Source organism: Leptosomus discolor, chromosome 27, assembly GCF_034619465.1.
Source record: "Leptosomus discolor isolate bLepDis1 chromosome 27, bLepDis1.hap2, whole genome shotgun sequence".
NCBI classification, from domain to species: Eukaryota; Metazoa; Chordata; class Aves; order Leptosomiformes; family Leptosomidae; genus Leptosomus; species Leptosomus discolor.
The window spans coordinates 557,067-574,456 of NC_141417.1; the positions used below are offsets into that span (position 1 = coordinate 557,067).

Sequence of the window (17,390 nt, forward strand, 5' to 3'; positions counted from 1 at the left end):
AGGGGAAACCTGAAAAAAAAATGGGTCTGGGGTCCTTCTTACCCAGAAATCCCGTCCAGCCTCGTCCGCCTGCCCCCCCCCGGGCAGCCCCGGGCAGGGGCCGACCCAGTGCCCCCGCACACAGGGAGCACCTTCGGCTGGGGGGAGCAGCTGGGGGGCACCCCGAGCCATGGAGGGAGGGGGACGCAGGGGCCTGCAGGGGGCTTGGGCTGGGCCCCCCCCGCTCGGGGCGCTCAGCATTACCCCCCTGACCCCGCACCCCAAGAAAGGCTTTGGAAAGGGCGGCCGGGAGCGGGTGCACCCCGGGGGGCTGGGGGTCCCCCCCAGGTTGGGCCGTGACCCCTCAGCCCCCTGCCCGCACTTCAGCTCATGCCCCGGGGGGGGGGGGGGGATCCTTCATTTCCAGTGTAAACACCCCCGGGGGGGGGCAGGGAGGCAGCGGGGCGCTGGGGTGCCGGGGGGGGGGGTCCCCTACGTCCGCTGGGGGTCCGCCTTGGCGAAGAGGCGGCTGTGCCAGTAGTCGGGGTTGTCGAAGGCGCAGTCCGAGGCCTCCAGGCTCCGCAGGGGCTTCATGCCGGGGGTGGGGGGGCCGGGGGGACCCCGGCAGCCGGGGCAGCGGGGGGCCAGCACCGCCTCCATCTCCTCGTAGCCCTGCTCCTCCTCGGGGGCCGGGGCGGCCTCCCCCGGGCGCATGTCGGTGTAGCCGTCGTGGCGGGGTGGGGGTCCCCCCTCCGGGCGGGGTCCCGGCCCCCCGGTCACGCTGCCCAGCGAGCGGCTCAGCCGCGGCTGCTTGTTCATGTACTCGTAGTCCTCCTCCTCCTCCTGCCCCCGGCCCGGGGGGGCCCCCGGCTCCGAGCCCACCTCCATGTACTCGTAGCCCAGCTCCTCCAGCGAGGCCGGCCGGGGTGGGGGGGCTCCCGTGGGACCCCCAGGCCGGCGGTTCATGTACTCGTACTCCTCCTCGGGCTCCGGCACCGAGCCCCCAGCGGGGTCCGGCTCTGCGAGGTGGGGGGTGAGATGCTGACCAGCCCCCTCCCCACCCCCCCGACCTCCCCTTCTCTGCCCACGGGGCCTGTCCCGAGGTTGGGGGGGGGGACACACGTCTTATCTGGGCCACGGATGGGTTCATCCCACCCCACAACCCTCACCCCCTAAATGATTATCCCCCCAGCCCAAACCCCAACCCCGGGTCCCCCCACCCCTAACACTGGGGATGGGCCCCCCCACCCCCGGGGACAGGCTGCCCCCACCCTACAGACACAGGAGCCCCCTCCAGCCCTCCAAGGATGAGCCCCCGCCCCCCCTTAACCCCAAACCCTGCAGGGGTGGGACCCCCCAGCCCTCCAAGGATGAGCCCCCCCACCCCCTTAACCCCAAACCCTGCAGGGGTGGGACCCCCCCAGCCCTACAAGGATGAGCCCCCCCAGCCCTACAAGGATGAGCCCCCCCACCCCCTTACCCCCAAACCCTGCAGGGGTGGGACCCCCCCAGCCCTCCACGACGGGCTCCCTGCAAACCCACAGCTGGGGGGATCCCCCCCAGACCCGGCCCTAGAGGACGGAACCCCCGCACCCTGCGCAGATGGGACCCCCAACGCCCTAAGGAGGGGACCCCCTCCCCAAAAGCCTGCACCCCTCACCCCGTCCGGCGCAGTTGGGGGTGACGTAGCCGTTGGCGTCCTCCTCGCTGCCCTCGGCGCTGGGGGGCGGCGGGGGGAAGCTCTCCCGCTGGGACAGGTACGCGCTGTCCCCCCGCGACCGCAGGCTGCGGCAGAGGCTCCCCGAGAGCGACCCCCCCTCGGCCAGGTCCAGCTCCGAGGCCGTACCCCGGCCCTCCGACGACTCCGACACCGTCCGTCCCAGGGACTCCTGACGGCTGCGCCGCGGGGGCCGGCACCCCCCGCCCTGGGGGACACGGGGCTGAGAGGGGGGGGGGGGAGCACCCCTGTGGACCCCAGCCCCCCATCGCCACCGCTTCACCCCCCACGGCCAGCCCCTTGCTCTCCCTGCCCTGGCACGCCATGGTCACCCCCCCCACAGCCCCCCAGCACCCTTTGCCCACCCCCCAGCACCCCTCGCCCCCCCCCCTCCACCCGCCCCCCCCGCCCTGCAGGTACCTGGCGGCCGCTGCCGAGGCCAGGCTGGTTCATGGGGATGTAGCCGGCCGGGGGGCTGAGCAGGCTGGGGCTCTGCAGGGGGGGCACAGGGGGGGCTGACACCCAGCAGGGGGGGGGACGCAGGGGCTGGGACCCCCCCCCCCCCACTGCGGGAATGGGGCACGACCCCCAACAGGGCCTGGAGGGGAGGATGGGGCAGTGGGGAAGGCGGGGGGGGGGGGGCGGGGGGTGTTACGTGGGTCGGCCCCACACCTCACCCCCATGGGAGGATTTGGGGCTGGGAGACCTTGTGCCGCATCCCGGGACCCCGCGCCGTGTCCCAGGCCCTCGCACCCCCCACCCTGCCCTGCGCCATGCCCAGGACCCAGCCCCAGAGCCCCCCCAGAGCCCCCCCAGACCCGGGCGGGGGCAAAGGGGTCTCACCCGGGTGCAGCTGCCCCGCGGCCGCTGGGGGTAGAGCCCGGTGGTGGTGAGGCCGAAGGAGGCATCCAGCTCCTCCTCCTCCTCCAGCTCCAGCGTCTCCATGTCATCCAGCTCCTTGTCGCTGAGGGTGGGGGGCTCGGCGGGGGGCACGGCCCCGCTCTCCTGCTGCGGGGACGGCCATGGCAGCGGCTGCAGGGTCAGGGATGGCGGGGAGGGGGGGACACGGAGGGGGGAGACGTGGGGGTCGCGCTCACCTTGATCACCAGGTAGCGCGGGGGGTCGCGGGCCATGCGGGTGAACTCGTTCGCCAGCTCCTTGAAGGTGGGACGGATGTTCTCGTCGATCATCCAGCCTGGGGGGCGGCGGGGGGGCTGAGAGCTGGGACCTGGCCCCGGGGACGGGGATGGGACCAGGACCCTGCCCGGGGACGGGGACATGGCCGAGACCCCGCTCCAGGGACGGGGACAGGACCCTCCCCAGGGACAGGGACATGGCCGAGACCCCGCTCCAGGGACAGGGACGGGACCAGGACCCTCCCCAGGGACGGGGACATGGCCGAGACCCCGCTCCAGGGACAGGGACGGGACCAGGACCCTCCCCAGGGACGGGGACATGGCCGAGACCCCGCTCCAGGGACGGGGACGGGACCAGGACCCTCCCCAGGGACGGGGACATGGCCGAGACCCCTCTCCAGGGACGAGGACGGGACCAGGACCCTCCCCAGGGATGGGGACATGGCCGAGACCCCGCTCCAGGGACGGGGACGGGACCAGGACCCTCCCCAGGGACGGGGACATGGCCGAGACCCCACTCCAGGGATGAGGACGGGACCAGGCCCCTGCCCCGGGATGGGGACAGGGCTGGGGACAGGAGCAGGACCCTCCCCGGGGTGGGGGCCGCGGGCGGTGGCCCCACACTCACACTTCACCATCACCATGTAGACGTCGATGGTGCAGATCTGGGGCTGCGAGAGCCGCTCGCCCTTCTCCAGCAGGTCGGGCACCTCGGCCAGACGGATCCCGGCGTAGGGCTCGGCCCCGAAGGTCATCATCTCCCAGAGCGTCACGCCTGCGGGGACGGTCCCGGTGAGCCCCGGGGGGCCGGGGGGCGGGGGGCCTGGGGGGCGCCGGGACTCACCGTAGCTCCAGACGTCGCTCTGGTGGGTGTACTTCCCAAAGTGGATGCTCTCCAGCGCCATCCACTTGATGGGCGTCTGCGAGGGAAGGCGGGGGGGGAACACGGATGGGTGGGGGGACACGGGGACCGGGTGGGGGGACACCCTGCGAGGCAGGGGGGGCACGGAGGGGACGGGACACCCCTGGGCGATGGGGGGTACTGGGGATGTGGACAGGGAGGGGATGCAGGGGGTAGCGGAGGTGTGGGGCAGGGAGGGGGTGCCCCACAGCACAGGGTGGAGATGGGGGGGGGGGGGGGGGGGGGGCGGGGGGTCCTCACGGGGCGCCCACCTTGACCTCGTTGTAGAAATACTTCTTGTCGTCGGGGTAGAGGAGGTCGGCGATGCCGAAATCGGCCACCTGCGCCTGGCTGGGGGACTTGAGCAGCACGTTGCGGGCGGCCAGGTTGCGGTGCACCATGCGGTGCTCCTCCAGGTAGTACATCCCCTGCGGGGGGGGCGGAGAGGGATCAGGGGGTGTCAGCGGGGCCGGGGGGGCTGTGGAGGGACACCCCCCCCCCCCCCGTTGGACTCACCTTGGCCACCTGGACGCACCAGTTGAGCAGGAGCTGGGGGCTGATGGTGTCGCGGTTCTTGCGGACGTAGTCGAGGAGGGAGCCGAGGGGCAGGAGCTGCGTCACCAGCTGCAGCTGGGGGCCGGGGCAGATGCCCAGCAGCCGCACGATGTAGGCATGGTCCAGGCTGCCGATGGCCAGCATGTGCTGCGGGGGGGCACCGTCAGCCGCGGCCGAGACACCCCCCCCCCCACACACACACACCCCTCTGCCGCCTGGGAGGGGAGCAGGATCGGGCCCTCGTGGCCCCCGCGCCCCCGGGGCTGCCGGACTCACGTCGGTGACGGCGTGGAAGGCCTGCTGCCCGCTCCAGTCCTGGATCACCTTGATGCTCACCGGGATCTTGATGGAGTCCCCGTCGGGGATCCAGATCCCCTGCAGTGGAGGGCGGGGGGACACGGGATGCCCCGGTGAGCGCCGTGCCCAGCCCCGCGCCGAGCCCCCCCCTGCACCGAACCCCCCCCCCTCACCTTGTGCACGGTCCCGAAGACGCCGGAGCCCAGCACCTTCAGCCGCTTCAGCTCCGTCTCCTTGAAGATGCGGGCCAGCACCTTGTTGGCTTTCTCACTGGGGTCCAGCGGCTCCAGGCTCTGCCGGGCGGGGGACAGGGATGGGGACAGGGATGGGGACAGGGATGGGGACAGGGATGGGGACAGGGATGGGAAGCAGGGAGGGAAGGGGCTGGAGATCTAGGATGGGGCTGGATGGGAACGGGGCCAGAGAGGGATGGGGACGGCTGGAGATCTAGGATGGGGCTGGGGACAAACGGGGACGGGTCCCACACCCCTCCGGCCGGTCGAACCCCCTCCCTGTGGTCCTGGGGCTCCCCCCCCCCCCGGCTCCCCACCAGACTGGGACCCCCCCCCCCGGGCGCGGCCGCCCCCGCTCACCTCCCCCCTCTCCAGGTAGCGCCGCATCGCCCGCTTCTTCTGGATCTTCTTGCCCCGCCAGTAGAGCAGGGCGAGGAGGACACAGGAGCAGGAGAGGAAGACCCCCCCGACCACCATCACCGCGATCACCGTTGGCGTTTTCCTGGGCGCAGGAGGGGGCCGGGGCTGAGCTCCCGGTACCGGCAGGTCCCGGCCCGCGGCCGCCGTCGCTCCCCACGCGCTTCCCACGGCCCTGCCCGCCGCGGGGGCGAGAGGAGCCCCAAGCCCCGGGGCTGGCGGGGGCGGCAAGGGCAGGGCAGGGCTCGGCACCCGCGGGCGAGCGTGGCACGGGGGGCGGCACGGCCAGGGCAGGGGGTCCCCCAGTGCCTGTGTGGGCAGGGAAAGGCCACGGAGCGGGGCGGCACGGCACGGTGCAGCATGGCACGGCACGGTACGGCATGGCATGGCGCAGCTCGGCATGGCATGGCGCAGCTCGGCATGGCACAGTACGGCATGGCATGGCACAGCACACCAGGGCATGGCACAGTGCAGTGCACCAGAGCAGGGCATGGCATGGCACGGCACAGCAGACCAGCGCAAGGCATGGCACAGCATGGCATGGCACGGCATGGTATGGCACGGCATGGCATGGCACGGTGCAGCACGGCGCGCCAGGGCAGGGCATGGCACGGCACGGCATGGCACGGTGCAGCACGGCACACCAGGGCAAGGCATGGCACGGTACAGCATGGCACAGCACGGCACGGCACAGCACGGCATGGCACACCAGGGCAAGGCACGGCACAGCATGGCACGGCACGGCACGGCACGGCACGGCATGGCACGGCGCAGCATGGCACAGCACGGCAGCACCCCGGGACCCCCCCCCGGACCCCCAACCCCGCCGTACCTGGAGACGGGCAGGGCCTCCCCCAGGCAGTCCCGCAGCAGCGGCCCCAGGCACCTGCGGAGACGGGGGGGCCGGGGGTGAGCCAGGGCGCGGGGTGGGGGTCCCCTCCTCCGGCCGGCCGCCGTGCCCCGCAGCCCCCCGCCCCGGCGCACCCGCGGGTGCAGTTCTCGTGGCAGGGCCGGCACTCGCGGGCGCCGTCGGGGTATTTGTAGATGGGGCCGCGCTCGCCCAGGATCCCCTCGGGGCAGCTCTCCACGCAGTGGGGCCCGTCGCGGTAGTGGGCGCAGCGGGTGCAGGTGTCGGCGCCCTGCGGGGCGGGAGGGCTCGTGAGGACCCCCGGGGACGTCACCGCTGCCGCCGCCGCCGCCGCCGCCGCGGGTCCCCCGGCCGGGCCGTACCGAGCCGTGGCAGGTGACGTTGCCCTCCATGCGCTCGCACTCGGGGTGGCACTCGAAGCACTCGCCCCCCCGGGCAAACTCCCGCGTCTCCCTGCGGGGACGAGGCAGAGTCACCGGCCCACCCCGGCGTGCCAGCCCACCCCAGTGCCCACCCCAGCATCCCAGCCCACCCCAGTGCTCACCCTGGCGTCCCATCCAACCCCAGTGCCCACCCCGGCGTCCCAGCCCACCCCAGTGCCCACCCCGGTGTCCCATCCAACCCCAGTGCCCACCCCGGCGTGCCAGCCCACCCCAGTGCCCACCCCAGCATCCCAGCCCACCCCAGTGCTCACCCTGGCGTCCCATCCAACCCCAGTGCCCACCCCGGCGTCCCATCCAACCCCAGTGCCCACCCCGGCGTCCCAGCCCACCCCAGTGCCCACCCCGGCGTCCCATCCAACCCCAGTGCCCACCCCGGCATCCCAGCCCACCCCAGTGCCCACCCAGGGGTCCATCCCGCCACAGGCTCGGTCCCATCCCCGCGTCCTTCCCGCCCTGGTGCCCACCCCAGCACCCATCCCACCCCAGGACTGGAGGGGGTGCCCCCTTGCCAGGGTCCACCCCACCCTGGTGCTGACCCCGCTGCCCGCCCTGGGGTCAATCCTGTGCCCGCCTCCCTCCGGTGCCCACCCCGCGATCCCCCTCCGCGGAGCCCCCCAGACCCCTCACCCCTGGGTGAAGCGGCAGGAGGGCACGCAGACGCCGCGGCGGCTGTAGTGGCGGCAGGACAGGCACTGGCCCGGGCCGGGACCCCAGCAGCCCTCGGCGGAGCACAGCGGGTCGCACACCTTCCCCTCTTGCTCTGCCGGCAGCGAAGGGCGCTCAGCGCGGGGGGGCCCCGGCGCCCCCCAGCCCCCTCGGTCCCCGGCCCGGCCCCACTCACGGCACTTGCTGCGGGGCTTGTTGTTGCGGATGTCGAGGTCGGCGCGGCGGCGGCTGAGGGCTGCCCACTGCACCGTGTGCAGGTAGCAGAGCCGGCGGTTCTCGGTGATGTAGACCCTGCCCGCGCTCACCTCCCGCAGCGAGCGCAGCCCCAGCGACGTCACGTTCTCGTTCTTCATGATGAGCAGCGAGAAGCCCCGGCTGCGGGGAGGGCGTCAGGGCGGGGCGGCGGCGCCGAGGGCCGGCGGGCACCCGCCGACCCCGAGGGGACACGGGGGGATGCAGGGGCGGGGGATGATGAGGGACGGGGATACAGGGATGGGGATGGAGGGATACAGGGATGGGGACACAGGGATGGGGGACAACAGCAGGACGCAGGGAGAGGGATAGAGGGACAGGGGGACACGGGGGGATGCAGGGGCGGGGGATGATGAGGGACGGGGATACAGGGATGCAAGGACGGGGATACAGGGATCCAGGGATGGGGACGCAGGGATGGGGACGCAGGGATGCAGGGATGGGGACACAGGGATGGGGGACAACAGCAGGACGCAGGGAGAGGGATAGAGGGACAGGGGGAGATGGGGGGATGCAGGGGCGGGGGATGATGAGGGATTGGGATACAGGGATGGGGGACAACAGGGGGATGGAGGGACAGGGATACAGGGACAGGGGGAGACCAGGGAATGCAGGGGCGTGGGATGATGAGGGATGGGGATGCAGGGATGGGGATACAGGGATGCAGGGATGGGGATACAGGGATGGGGGACAACAGGGAGATGCAAGGACAGGAGGAGATGGGGGGATGCAGGGGCGGGGGATGATGAGGGATGGGGATACAGGGATGGGGACAACAGGGGGACACAGGGACAGGGATAAAGGGGGAGATGGGGGGATGCAAGGGCGGGAGATGATGCAGGGATGGGGATGCAGGGATGGGGATACAAGGATGTAGGGATGGGGATACAGGGATAGGGGACACAGGGATGTAGGGATGGGGATACAGGGATAGGGGACAACAGGGGGACGCAGGGACAGGGATACAGGGACAGGGGGAGACCGGGGAATGCAGGGGTGGGGGATGATGAGGGACAGGGATACAGGGATGCAGGGACGGGATAAAGGGATGCAGCGATGCAGGACACAGAGAAGGGGGTTGTGAGATGCCGGGTCGGGGGCTGCGGGGACGGGGACTCACTTGTACAGGCTCCGTCCCCCGATGGTGACGAGGTTGGAGAGACGCTGAAGTTGTGCATGTGCTTGGGCCAGGACTGGATGTTCAGGTACCCTGGGGGGGGGGGGGGGGGGGGTGTCAGGGTGGCCCCGGTGGGTCCCAGGGGGTCCCGGCGTCCCCCAGCCCCGCTGCTCACCCGTGATCTCCCGCACGGTCCGGAAGACGTTCAGCTTCTCGGGGTCCAGCGCCGAGATGTTGCGCCAGGGATCCCTGCGGAGCCGGAGCCGTCAGCTGGAGCAGGTTGGGGGGCTGAACCCCACCGCCCCCAGACCCCCCCCGCCCCGGCCCTCACCCCTCCAGGCCAGTGATGAGGAAGTCCAGGTTGCCCAAGATCTTGGTGCAGTTCACGAAGGTGTCGATGTTGCTGGAGTCCACGGTCTGGTACTTGCTGCCGGCGCCGGTGCCCTCGCAGGCTGCGGGGCGGGGACGATGAGGGCTCGCCCTGCGGCCCCCGGCCTCCCCCCGGCCCCCCCCCCCCAGCCCCCTACCCTTGGGACACAGCCCCGAGCAGGGCTCGCACATCTTCAGCCCGTTCTTCTCCACCTCCATCTTGTCGTTGGGGCAGGCGCGGACGCAGGAGCTCTGGTCCACCACGAAGTTGTCTGCGGGGAGACCCTAGCGGTTAGAGCCCGGCCCCCTTAGGGCACCCCCAGACCCCCCCACCCCCACCCCGAGACACCCCTGCCCTGCGCCCCGGCTCACGCGGGCAGCTCCGGACGCAGATGCCCCCGTACTGGTACTTGGTGTCGGGGTTGGGCTCCAGCTGGAAGGTCAGTTTGTTGTAGATGAGGGGCTGGGGGCACAGCGGCACGCACGCCCCGCTGTCGTTGAAGTGCCGGCAGGCCTGCGGGACGGACAGACGGACGGACAGGTGGGTGGGTGGGGGGCGCAGCGACATGGACAGACGGACACAGGGATGTCTCTCACACGGGGAGCATCGCCCTGCGCCCGTCCCGGCGTGGGATCCCTCCCACAGCGGGGACACACGGAAGGACGCACGGACAGGCAGACACCCCCTCCCCACGCCCGCCCTGGGGGGACACGGACAAGCTCCCTCCCACAGCGGGGACAGACGGACGGACACACGGCGGATGGATGACGCGCGGGTGGGTGGGTGGGCGGGCAGAGGGGGGGTGCACGGACAGACGGACACAGGGATGCTGGGGGCGCAGGGGTGAGACCCCCGGGGGCAGGGGGGGGGACACACGTACGAAGCAGTGGGTCTGGAGGGGGCCGGTGCAGCCCCCCGCGCACTCCTCGTGGCAGCACTCGTTGGGCGCCCGCCCGAAGCAGCGCCCGTTGCACTGGGGGGCGCAGATGGTCTTCGTCACTGCGGGGAGGGGGGGGCGGTGAGCGGGGGGGGGGGGGGGGGGGGGTTCGGCCCGTCCCCCCAGGTCCTCCCCAGCCCCCCGGTACCCACGTTTCTGGCAGTCCTCAGGGCCGGGCCCCCAGCAGTGCCCGCCGCAGCTCTCGTGGCACGGGGCGCCTGCGAGGGGAGCGCAGCGGGGTCACCCCCAAAGCCAGGGGGTGTCACGCACACACCCTACCCTCTCCCCCCCCAGCCCCCCCCCCTCACGCACAGGCCTTGCCGTTGTCCCTCACGAGGGGCTCCAGGCGGGGGTCCCGCATGATGTCCCGCCACTCCACCGTCTCCACGTGGCAGAGCTGCGCGTTCTTCTCGATGTAGACGCCCCCGGCCAGGATCTCTGTGGGGGGCGGCCGGGGGGTGACAGGGGTGCGGACACCCCCCCCCCCCCAGCACCAGCACGGCAGGGAGGGGACAGCACCGCTCCAGCATGGGGACCGTGGGGGGTCAGCCCCACTCCAGGGGATCAGAGCAGGGGGGGGGGACACACACATCGTCACTCTGGGATGGGGACCACGGTGGGGACAGCACAGCCCCAGGGGGCACAGGGGGGGGTGGCACCACACGGGATGGGGACCACGGGGTGCACAGGGAGGTGGCACCACGCTGGATGGGGATTGTGGGGGGACACCAGCACTGTGGGACAGGGACCAGGAGGGGGCAGGGCACAGCACCGCTCCAAAACGGGGACCACGGGTGGGAGGCACCGCTCTGGCATGGGGATCCGTGGGGGACGGCACCCCACTCCAGGATGGGGACCGTGACGGGGACACCACCGCTCTGTGCTGCAGCCCGCAGAGGGGACAGCACGGCCCCTGGGGGCACGGGGGGGGTGGCACCACGCTGGACGGGGACCACGGTGGGACGGCACCGCTCCGGGATGGGACACGGTGGGGGGACGGGGGTGTCTCGGTGACGCTGCAGCCCGGGGGGTCCCACCTGTGAGCTGGTTGAGGCCGAGCTGGCGCAGGGCGTGGGTGGTGTTGGGGTTGTAGTTGAGCAGGACGAAGAGCGCGAACTTCTCCTCGTAGAACTGGGTCCCGCGGATGACCCGCAGGTTCTGCAGCGGCAGCGAGGCGAAGACGTTCATGGCGATCAGGATGTAGCCCGTCACCTCCCGGATGGTCTGCGGGGCGGCGGGAGGCGTCAGCCCGGCGGGTGCGGACCCCTGCGTGTCCCCCACCGTGTGTGCGTGTGTGTGTCCCCCCACCCCCCCCCAGCTCACCTGCAGGAAGGAGAGGTCCTGCGTGTGGTCGATGAGGACGATCTCCAGGTTGCCCATCACGATCTCGCAGTTGTTGTACATCTTGTGCAGCGTCTGGTACTGGTGCTGGGCGTCCCCCGTCACGCTCAGCCCGTTCAGCGTCCCCGCGCACACTGCGGGCACAGCACCCTGTCCCCTACCGCGCCCGCAGGGCTTCTGCCCTGTGGTGGCCGTGTCCCTACCCGTGGTGGCCATATCCCCCTCTTGAGGGCCACAGCCATGTCCCCCACGGGGTCCCTCTCCCCCCCCAAGCTGGCCACATCCTCCCCTTGATGGCCATGTCCCCCCATGGTGGCCGTGTCCCCTCCTCAATGGCCATGTCCCCCCCCCCCCCTATGGTGGCTCTGTCCCCTCCTCGACTTGTTCCTGTCCCTCCCGTGCTGGCCACGTCCCCCCGCCACCCTCCACAGCCTCCCCGTCCCCTCCACGGTGCCCACCCCCACCCTGGCCATGGGGGTGCCCCCATGGTGTCCCCGCCGCGGGGGTGGCAGTGCCCGGGGGACGGTGGGTGAGGGTGACGGGTGCTCCCCCGCCCTCCCCTCCCCTCCGCGGCGCCCGAACCGGCCGGGCGAGGGTTGCGCAAGGCGGGTGCCGCGGGCACGGCCCCCCCACGGCACGGCACGCCCCACACCCCACACCCGGACTTCGGACCCGGCCGCTGGCGCAGCCCATCCCGCCTCGACGCCCGGGTCCGGGGTTGGGGCCGGGGGGCCCGGACGCCTGGGTCCCCCCAGAGCTCGGGGCGGGGGGGGGGAGAGGCGGGCACCAAGGGGGCCCGGGGTTAATGATTGCCCACCCCCCCCCACGCCGGGGCGGACAGGGCCCCTTTGTGCGCGGGGCAGGATGCGGCCCCCTCCCCGCGGCCGCACAAAGGGGCGATTGTGGTGAGCGGGACAAGGGGGGGAGGCCGAGCCCCCCGAAAGCGGTGGGAGAGCCGGCACCCCCCCGGAGGGCAGAGTGGGGTGCGCCCCCCTCCCTCAGCCCAGCGCAGACGTGACTCAGACCCCAGCGAGGGGGGGGCACGGGTGGGTAAATGGCAGCTTTGTCCGGCCCCGGTGCGGGGGCAGAGAAGGGCCTGAGCCCCCTCCCGGGGGCGGCCGCAGAGAACGGGCAGCTCGGTGCATGCACAGGAAGGGGCACGGGGCCAGCACCACCCCCCGCACACAGCCTGCGCTCCCCCCGCCCCCCTGCCCCGGGCCGGAGCTATTTTAATAGGGAAGGGGCTATAAAAAGGTCCCAGCTGCGTTGGGGCATGGCCCCCAGCCCCGACACCCTGGGGACGGGCACGGCGGGGCCCAAAGAGGGGGGAGCTGGGACCCCCCAAGAAGCAACAGGGGGGCGCTGGGGACAGCTGGAACCTGCTTGGGGGGGGAGTCCCCCCAGGCTGCTGGGGAGCAGGATCCAACCCCCGCGGGACCCCCACGGCCAGGAACAAGCAGCACTTTTGGGCGATGCTGGTGAATCATTAACGGCCGCTCAGAGGGTCCCACCGGAGCCCGGGACCCCCCTCAGCACCGGCTCCCGGCAAACCGAGGCACGGGGGGGCTACGGGCGCCCGGCTCTTGGGGTGCACCTGCCTGCAGGGGGGTGGGAGCCCGGGCCCCCCCCTCCCAGGCGCCATCGCGGCGTCGCGGCCGGGCGTTATCAGCGCCGGGCCCCGCTGGCAGCTCCGGCACGTCGCCCGCTATCTGCCGCGTGCCACCGCGGCCCCCCGGCCCCCGCCGCCAGGAATAGCACCGGGGGACCCGGGCGGGGGGGACGACACAGACCCCGACCTCCTGCCCTCGGCCCCGCGGGTGGCACAAAAGGGGGTCTGTGTGCGCGGGGCGGCCGCTGGCAGGGGCCAGATCCCGTCCCCAAACAAAGGGGGGCTCTGAGCTGGGGTCTGCGGGTTTTGGGGGGGGAGCGGAGCTGGACCCACTCGCCCCGGTGCTGGCACCGGGCACCTGTGGGTGCCGGGGTGGGAGACGGCCGGGCCCCGCACGAGCGGGACCCCCGCGCCCGGGGCGTCGCCGGTGGCACATGGCGCAGCGGAGGCGCCGAAGGGTCCGGGCGTGTCCCCCGCGTGCCGTCGGTGCGGCCCCCACACCCGGGCGCCCCGGCACGTCGGCGGGTGACGCCGGCCCCACCTTCGCGTCCAGCCCTCGGTGTTTTCCTTCTCGGGGCTGAAAAACAACTCCGGGGCGAAGCTGGCGCTTCCGGGAGCGTCACCCTGCTCCCCCCCGGGTCAGGGTGCGGGGGGACCCCGGGGTGGGCAGCGATGGGGTCCCCTCGGAGGGGACTCCCCAGGGGGTCCCCCCCTGCTCCGGCGGGATCCTGGTGGCATCGGTGGGTCCTGGCCCCGCAGCCCAAAATCATCCCTGGCCGCTGCGGGGGGTGCAGGTGCCTCTGCCCCGGGAGGGGGGAACCGAGCCCCGGCCCCGACCGAGACGCAGCCTGGGAAGGGGGGGGGGGGTGTTTTGATGCCCCCGGTCCCCCCAGCGCCACGGGGGTCCCCGCTGGGAACTGGGGTGGGGGGGTCCCGGGAGCCGCTGGGATCGGGATCCTCCACCGGCAGAATCGGGACCGCGGGGACCCCCGAGGGCTCCCGGTCCCGCCGCCCGTCCCGGGACCCCCGAGCCCCCCGGCAGCCCGCGGTGCCCGTCCCCACCGCGCAGCGCCGGTTCCCCCGCGATCCCCCGGTGCCGGTGCTCACCTGCCTGCGCGGAGCCCGGTGCGGGGGCGCGGAGCAGCAGCAGCAGCAGCACCGGCAGCGCCCGGTGCCGGTACCGGGGCCGGTCCATCGCGGCTGCTCTCCGCGGGCCGGCTCGCAGGGCCCGGCGGCTGCGGCGTGCCCGGGCGCGGCGGGGGGAATGCACCTGGCGCGGGGCCGCCGGGGCGGGACGGGACGGGGCCGGGACGGGCGGGGCGGGGCGGGACGGCGGGGGCCCCCCCACCCCCCGGCAGCCCAGCCCGGGACCCGCCCGCCGCGCCCCGGGGCGGGGGCACCGGGAACCGCCCCCACTCCCCAACCCCCGGGGCGAATTTCTGGCTCCATCGCAGCCCCCCCCACCCCCGGTGCAGCCCGGTCCCCCGTGCCGCCGCCCCCCCCCCCCCCCCCCGCCCCACCGGGGTAAAGCCTGGCCCCTCTGCAGCCCCCCAACACCGCGGGGAGGGGGCGTCTGGCCCCCCTGCAGCCCCTCAAGGCAAAGGTCTGGCCCCTCTGTGCCCCCCCCCCCAGGTACAAAGCCCTATTACAACACCGCGGGGGTGTGTGTGTGTGGGGGGGTGTCCAGCCCCATTACAACGCCCCCAAGAGCAAAGGCCATTCCTGCAGCAGCCCCCCAACACCCACCAGCCCCGCACCCCCCCACCACGTGAGGGCCAGGCCCCCCCCGCACCCCTCAGCCCCCCCTCCCGGTAATGCCCAGCTCCGCTGCAGGCAGGGGGTGTCAGCGTGTTGTCCCCCCACCAGCTCAGGGCAGGTCCTGGCCCTGGGGAGGACTTGGGGTGCCCTCAGCCCCCCTCCAGCAATGCCAGGTCTGGGGGTCACAGGAGGGGCCATGGGGCAGCTCCAGGACGTCAGGGGAAGGTGTTGGGGGGGGGGGGGGGGCACAGGATCAGCCCCCCCACCCGGGCAGAGGGTGCCCCCACAGGTGTCCAGCTGTCCCCCAAACCACACCCCACTCCCACCCCTGGACAGCGACAGTGGCCAAAGAGCCCCCACTCCCAAACAGGGCTCCCCCCACCCCGGGATGAGCAGCAGCCCCCTGCCACCACACAGCTTCCCTGGGTGAGCCCCTCCCCTCCCAAGAAGGGGACTATGAGTCCCCGGGACCCTCCAAACACCCCCAAGCGACGCATGTGTGCCCCCCCCCCCCCCCGTCCCCAGAGGCTCGGAGCCGGGCTGGGTGCAAGGTCCTTTATTCGGTCTGTACGTGGGGGGCAGGGGGTCGCGCTCATCCGGAGTCTCCTCACATCGGCTTGGGGGGGGGCCGGGGGGCAGCACCCTGTAAGGGGGGGGGGGAAGGAGAAGGTCAGCACGATCCGGGGGGGGGGGGTTGGTGCCAACCCCCAGCCCCCCCCCCCAACTCCCTCCCTGCACGTACGGCGGGCCTGAAGCGGGGCGGGGGGGTCCGGTCCTTGCGGGCCTCCCGGGAGCGGTTCCGCACCACCTTGCTGTGGATGGCGCAGCTGACGCAGTAATGGAGCTTCACGTACAGCTTGGGCAGGACGTAGGCTGGGGGGGCGGCAAGGGGGGAGGGTCAGCAGGACCCCCTCCCTCAGCCATCCCCCGAAACACCTGAGGGCACAGGCGCCCCCACCCAGGTGATGGGGAGCGGGGCGGACCCCGTGACGAGGGGCACGGGGGCATCGGGACGCCTCCCGCAGCGCCCCCCGCCATTACGAGGGGCACCGGGACGCCCCCCCCCCTTACAGTCGAAGACGCTGGCCTCCGAGATGTCCCTGACGGCCGCGGCCTCCACGATGTTCCTGATGACGAACTTCTTGATGGCTTTGTCCTTGGGGACGCAGCGGGCGCAGTTGGTGCAGCGGATGGGCTGGACATGGCCGCGGCCCTTCTTGGCCCGACCGTTGTTCCTCCTCTTCTTCGTCTGCGGGGCGGGGGGGAAGAGGAGGGGATGAACTTGACCCCCCCACCCGCCCCGCGCTGCGGACCTCACCGCCGACAGCCCCGGACACCCCGACCTGCGCTGTCAGAGCCCCCCCCGCCCCGTCCCCCCTTCCCCAGGCCCAGCACAGGCCCCGGCAGCCCCCACCCCCCAGTACCCCCCCATAAGCTCCTATAGACCCCCCACAGGCCCCCCTGCCGCATATGGGCCCGGGGACCTGCCCGAGGCGCCCCCCTTGCCCCATACGGGCCCTATGGCCACCCAAAGCCCCCCTACACATCCCCTGACCCCCCCCTCGCCGGGCCCCTACGGTTTCCCCACAGCCCCACACGGGCCTCGGGGCCCCCCCCGTACCCCCCAGCCACACATGGGGACTCCCCCCGCCCCATATGGGCCCTATGGCCTCCCTGCGCCCCCCCCCGGAGCCCCCCGGGCCCCCCCCGGCCGCGCCGCTCTCACCATCTCGCTGCCGGGGCGGCGAAAGAGGGCCCGGCCGCCGCGCCGCCGCCCTTATATACCCGCCCTCCGCCCGGAAGCGCCTCCGCCGCCGTTCCGAGGCTCCCCCGGCCCCGCAGGGACCCACCGACCGCCTGGCAGCGGCTCCGCCGGCGGGGCCGGGGCGGACACGGTGCGGGGGAGGGGGGCGGGGGTGGCGCTGGGGGGCGGCGGAGGGAGGGACTACTTCTCCTCGCCGCGGCGGAGGGGTCGACGCGCAACGCGCGGTGTGAGGTGTCCCCGCGCCGCGCCGCGTGCTGCGTGTGTCGTCACCCCTCCGCGCGGGCGCGCTCGCCGCGGGGGCCGCTGGGAGATGGAGTCCGGGAGAAGGGGGGGCGGCCGTGTCCTGCCCCCCCCCCGTGCTCATGGGGGGGCCCTGGGGGTCCCCGTGTGACACATTCCCGCCCCAGACCCCCAGAGGGGACCCCAGTGCCCTCCCCCCGCACCCCGGGGGGTCCCCAACATCCTGCCCCCCCAAATCTGGGGGGGCCCACCATCATCCTGCCCCCCCCAGTGCTCATGGGGAGACACCCCCCGGGTCCCACCCCTTAGGAGGGGGCCCGAGGGTCCTTCACCCCCCCCCCCTCAAGCACCTGGAGGGGACATCTAGCGTCGTGTCCCCCCCCCACCCCCCTGGGGGGTCCCCAGTGTCCTACTACCCCCCCATCTCTGCGGACACCCCCCCCCAAACTTTGAAGACTCCCCTCCAACTCTGGAGATCCCCCTCAAACTCTGAGGACCCTCCCAACTCTGGGGGAGCCCCCCACACACACTTTCCCCCAGCCCCTGCAAAGGGACCCCTGGGGTCCCGCGCTGCCCCCCCCCACAGAAGGGAGGCGGGAGGGGGGAGGCGTTAAATTACTCCGGTTTATTTATAACAGACCTTCAGCCAGTACAGTACAAAACTTACAGTAGTAGATCTCGTTACACAAATAGGTAATTACAATATCTTACAGATACAAAAGCTCCTGCGGTCACGGCGGGGGAGGGGGGCTGAGGGGGGCCGGGGGGTGTTTTTTTGTCCAAAAGCGA

General features: G+C 72.9%; 2 protein-coding genes across 2 annotated transcripts; both read right to left on the reverse strand.

Moving 5' to 3' along the window:
• Window positions 1-471: 471 nt before the first annotated feature.
• On the reverse strand, window positions 472-14,033 carry ERBB3 (erb-b2 receptor tyrosine kinase 3). Its single transcript, XM_086478765.1, is given in 29 exon segments — window positions 472-998; window positions 1,640-1,904; window positions 2,117-2,188; window positions 2,540-2,701; window positions 2,794-2,891; window positions 3,461-3,607; window positions 3,677-3,752; window positions 4,006-4,161; window positions 4,250-4,435; window positions 4,565-4,663; window positions 4,759-4,878; window positions 5,179-5,320; window positions 6,068-6,121; window positions 6,220-6,374; window positions 6,466-6,556; window positions 7,174-7,306; window positions 7,388-7,587; window positions 8,585-8,624; window positions 8,627-8,674; window positions 8,757-8,830; window positions 8,913-9,033; window positions 9,109-9,222; window positions 9,323-9,464; window positions 9,832-9,950; window positions 10,041-10,106; window positions 10,201-10,326; window positions 10,926-11,112; window positions 11,212-11,363; window positions 13,946-14,033. Coding segments are annotated over 29 exon segments (3,960 nt in total).
• Window positions 14,034-15,137: 1,104 nt separating this feature from the next.
• Window positions 15,138-16,360, reverse strand: RPS26 (ribosomal protein S26). Its single transcript, XM_086478744.1, has 4 exons — window positions 16,323-16,360; window positions 15,668-15,845; window positions 15,339-15,469; window positions 15,138-15,239 (listed from the first exon to the last, which is right to left on the reverse strand). The coding sequence occupies exons 1-4, from the start codon at window positions 16,323-16,325 to the stop codon at window positions 15,204-15,206; spliced, it is 348 nt and encodes a 115-aa protein (XP_086334870.1). The 5' UTR covers window positions 16,326-16,360; the 3' UTR covers window positions 15,138-15,203.
• Window positions 16,361-17,390: the final 1,030 nt, after the last annotated feature.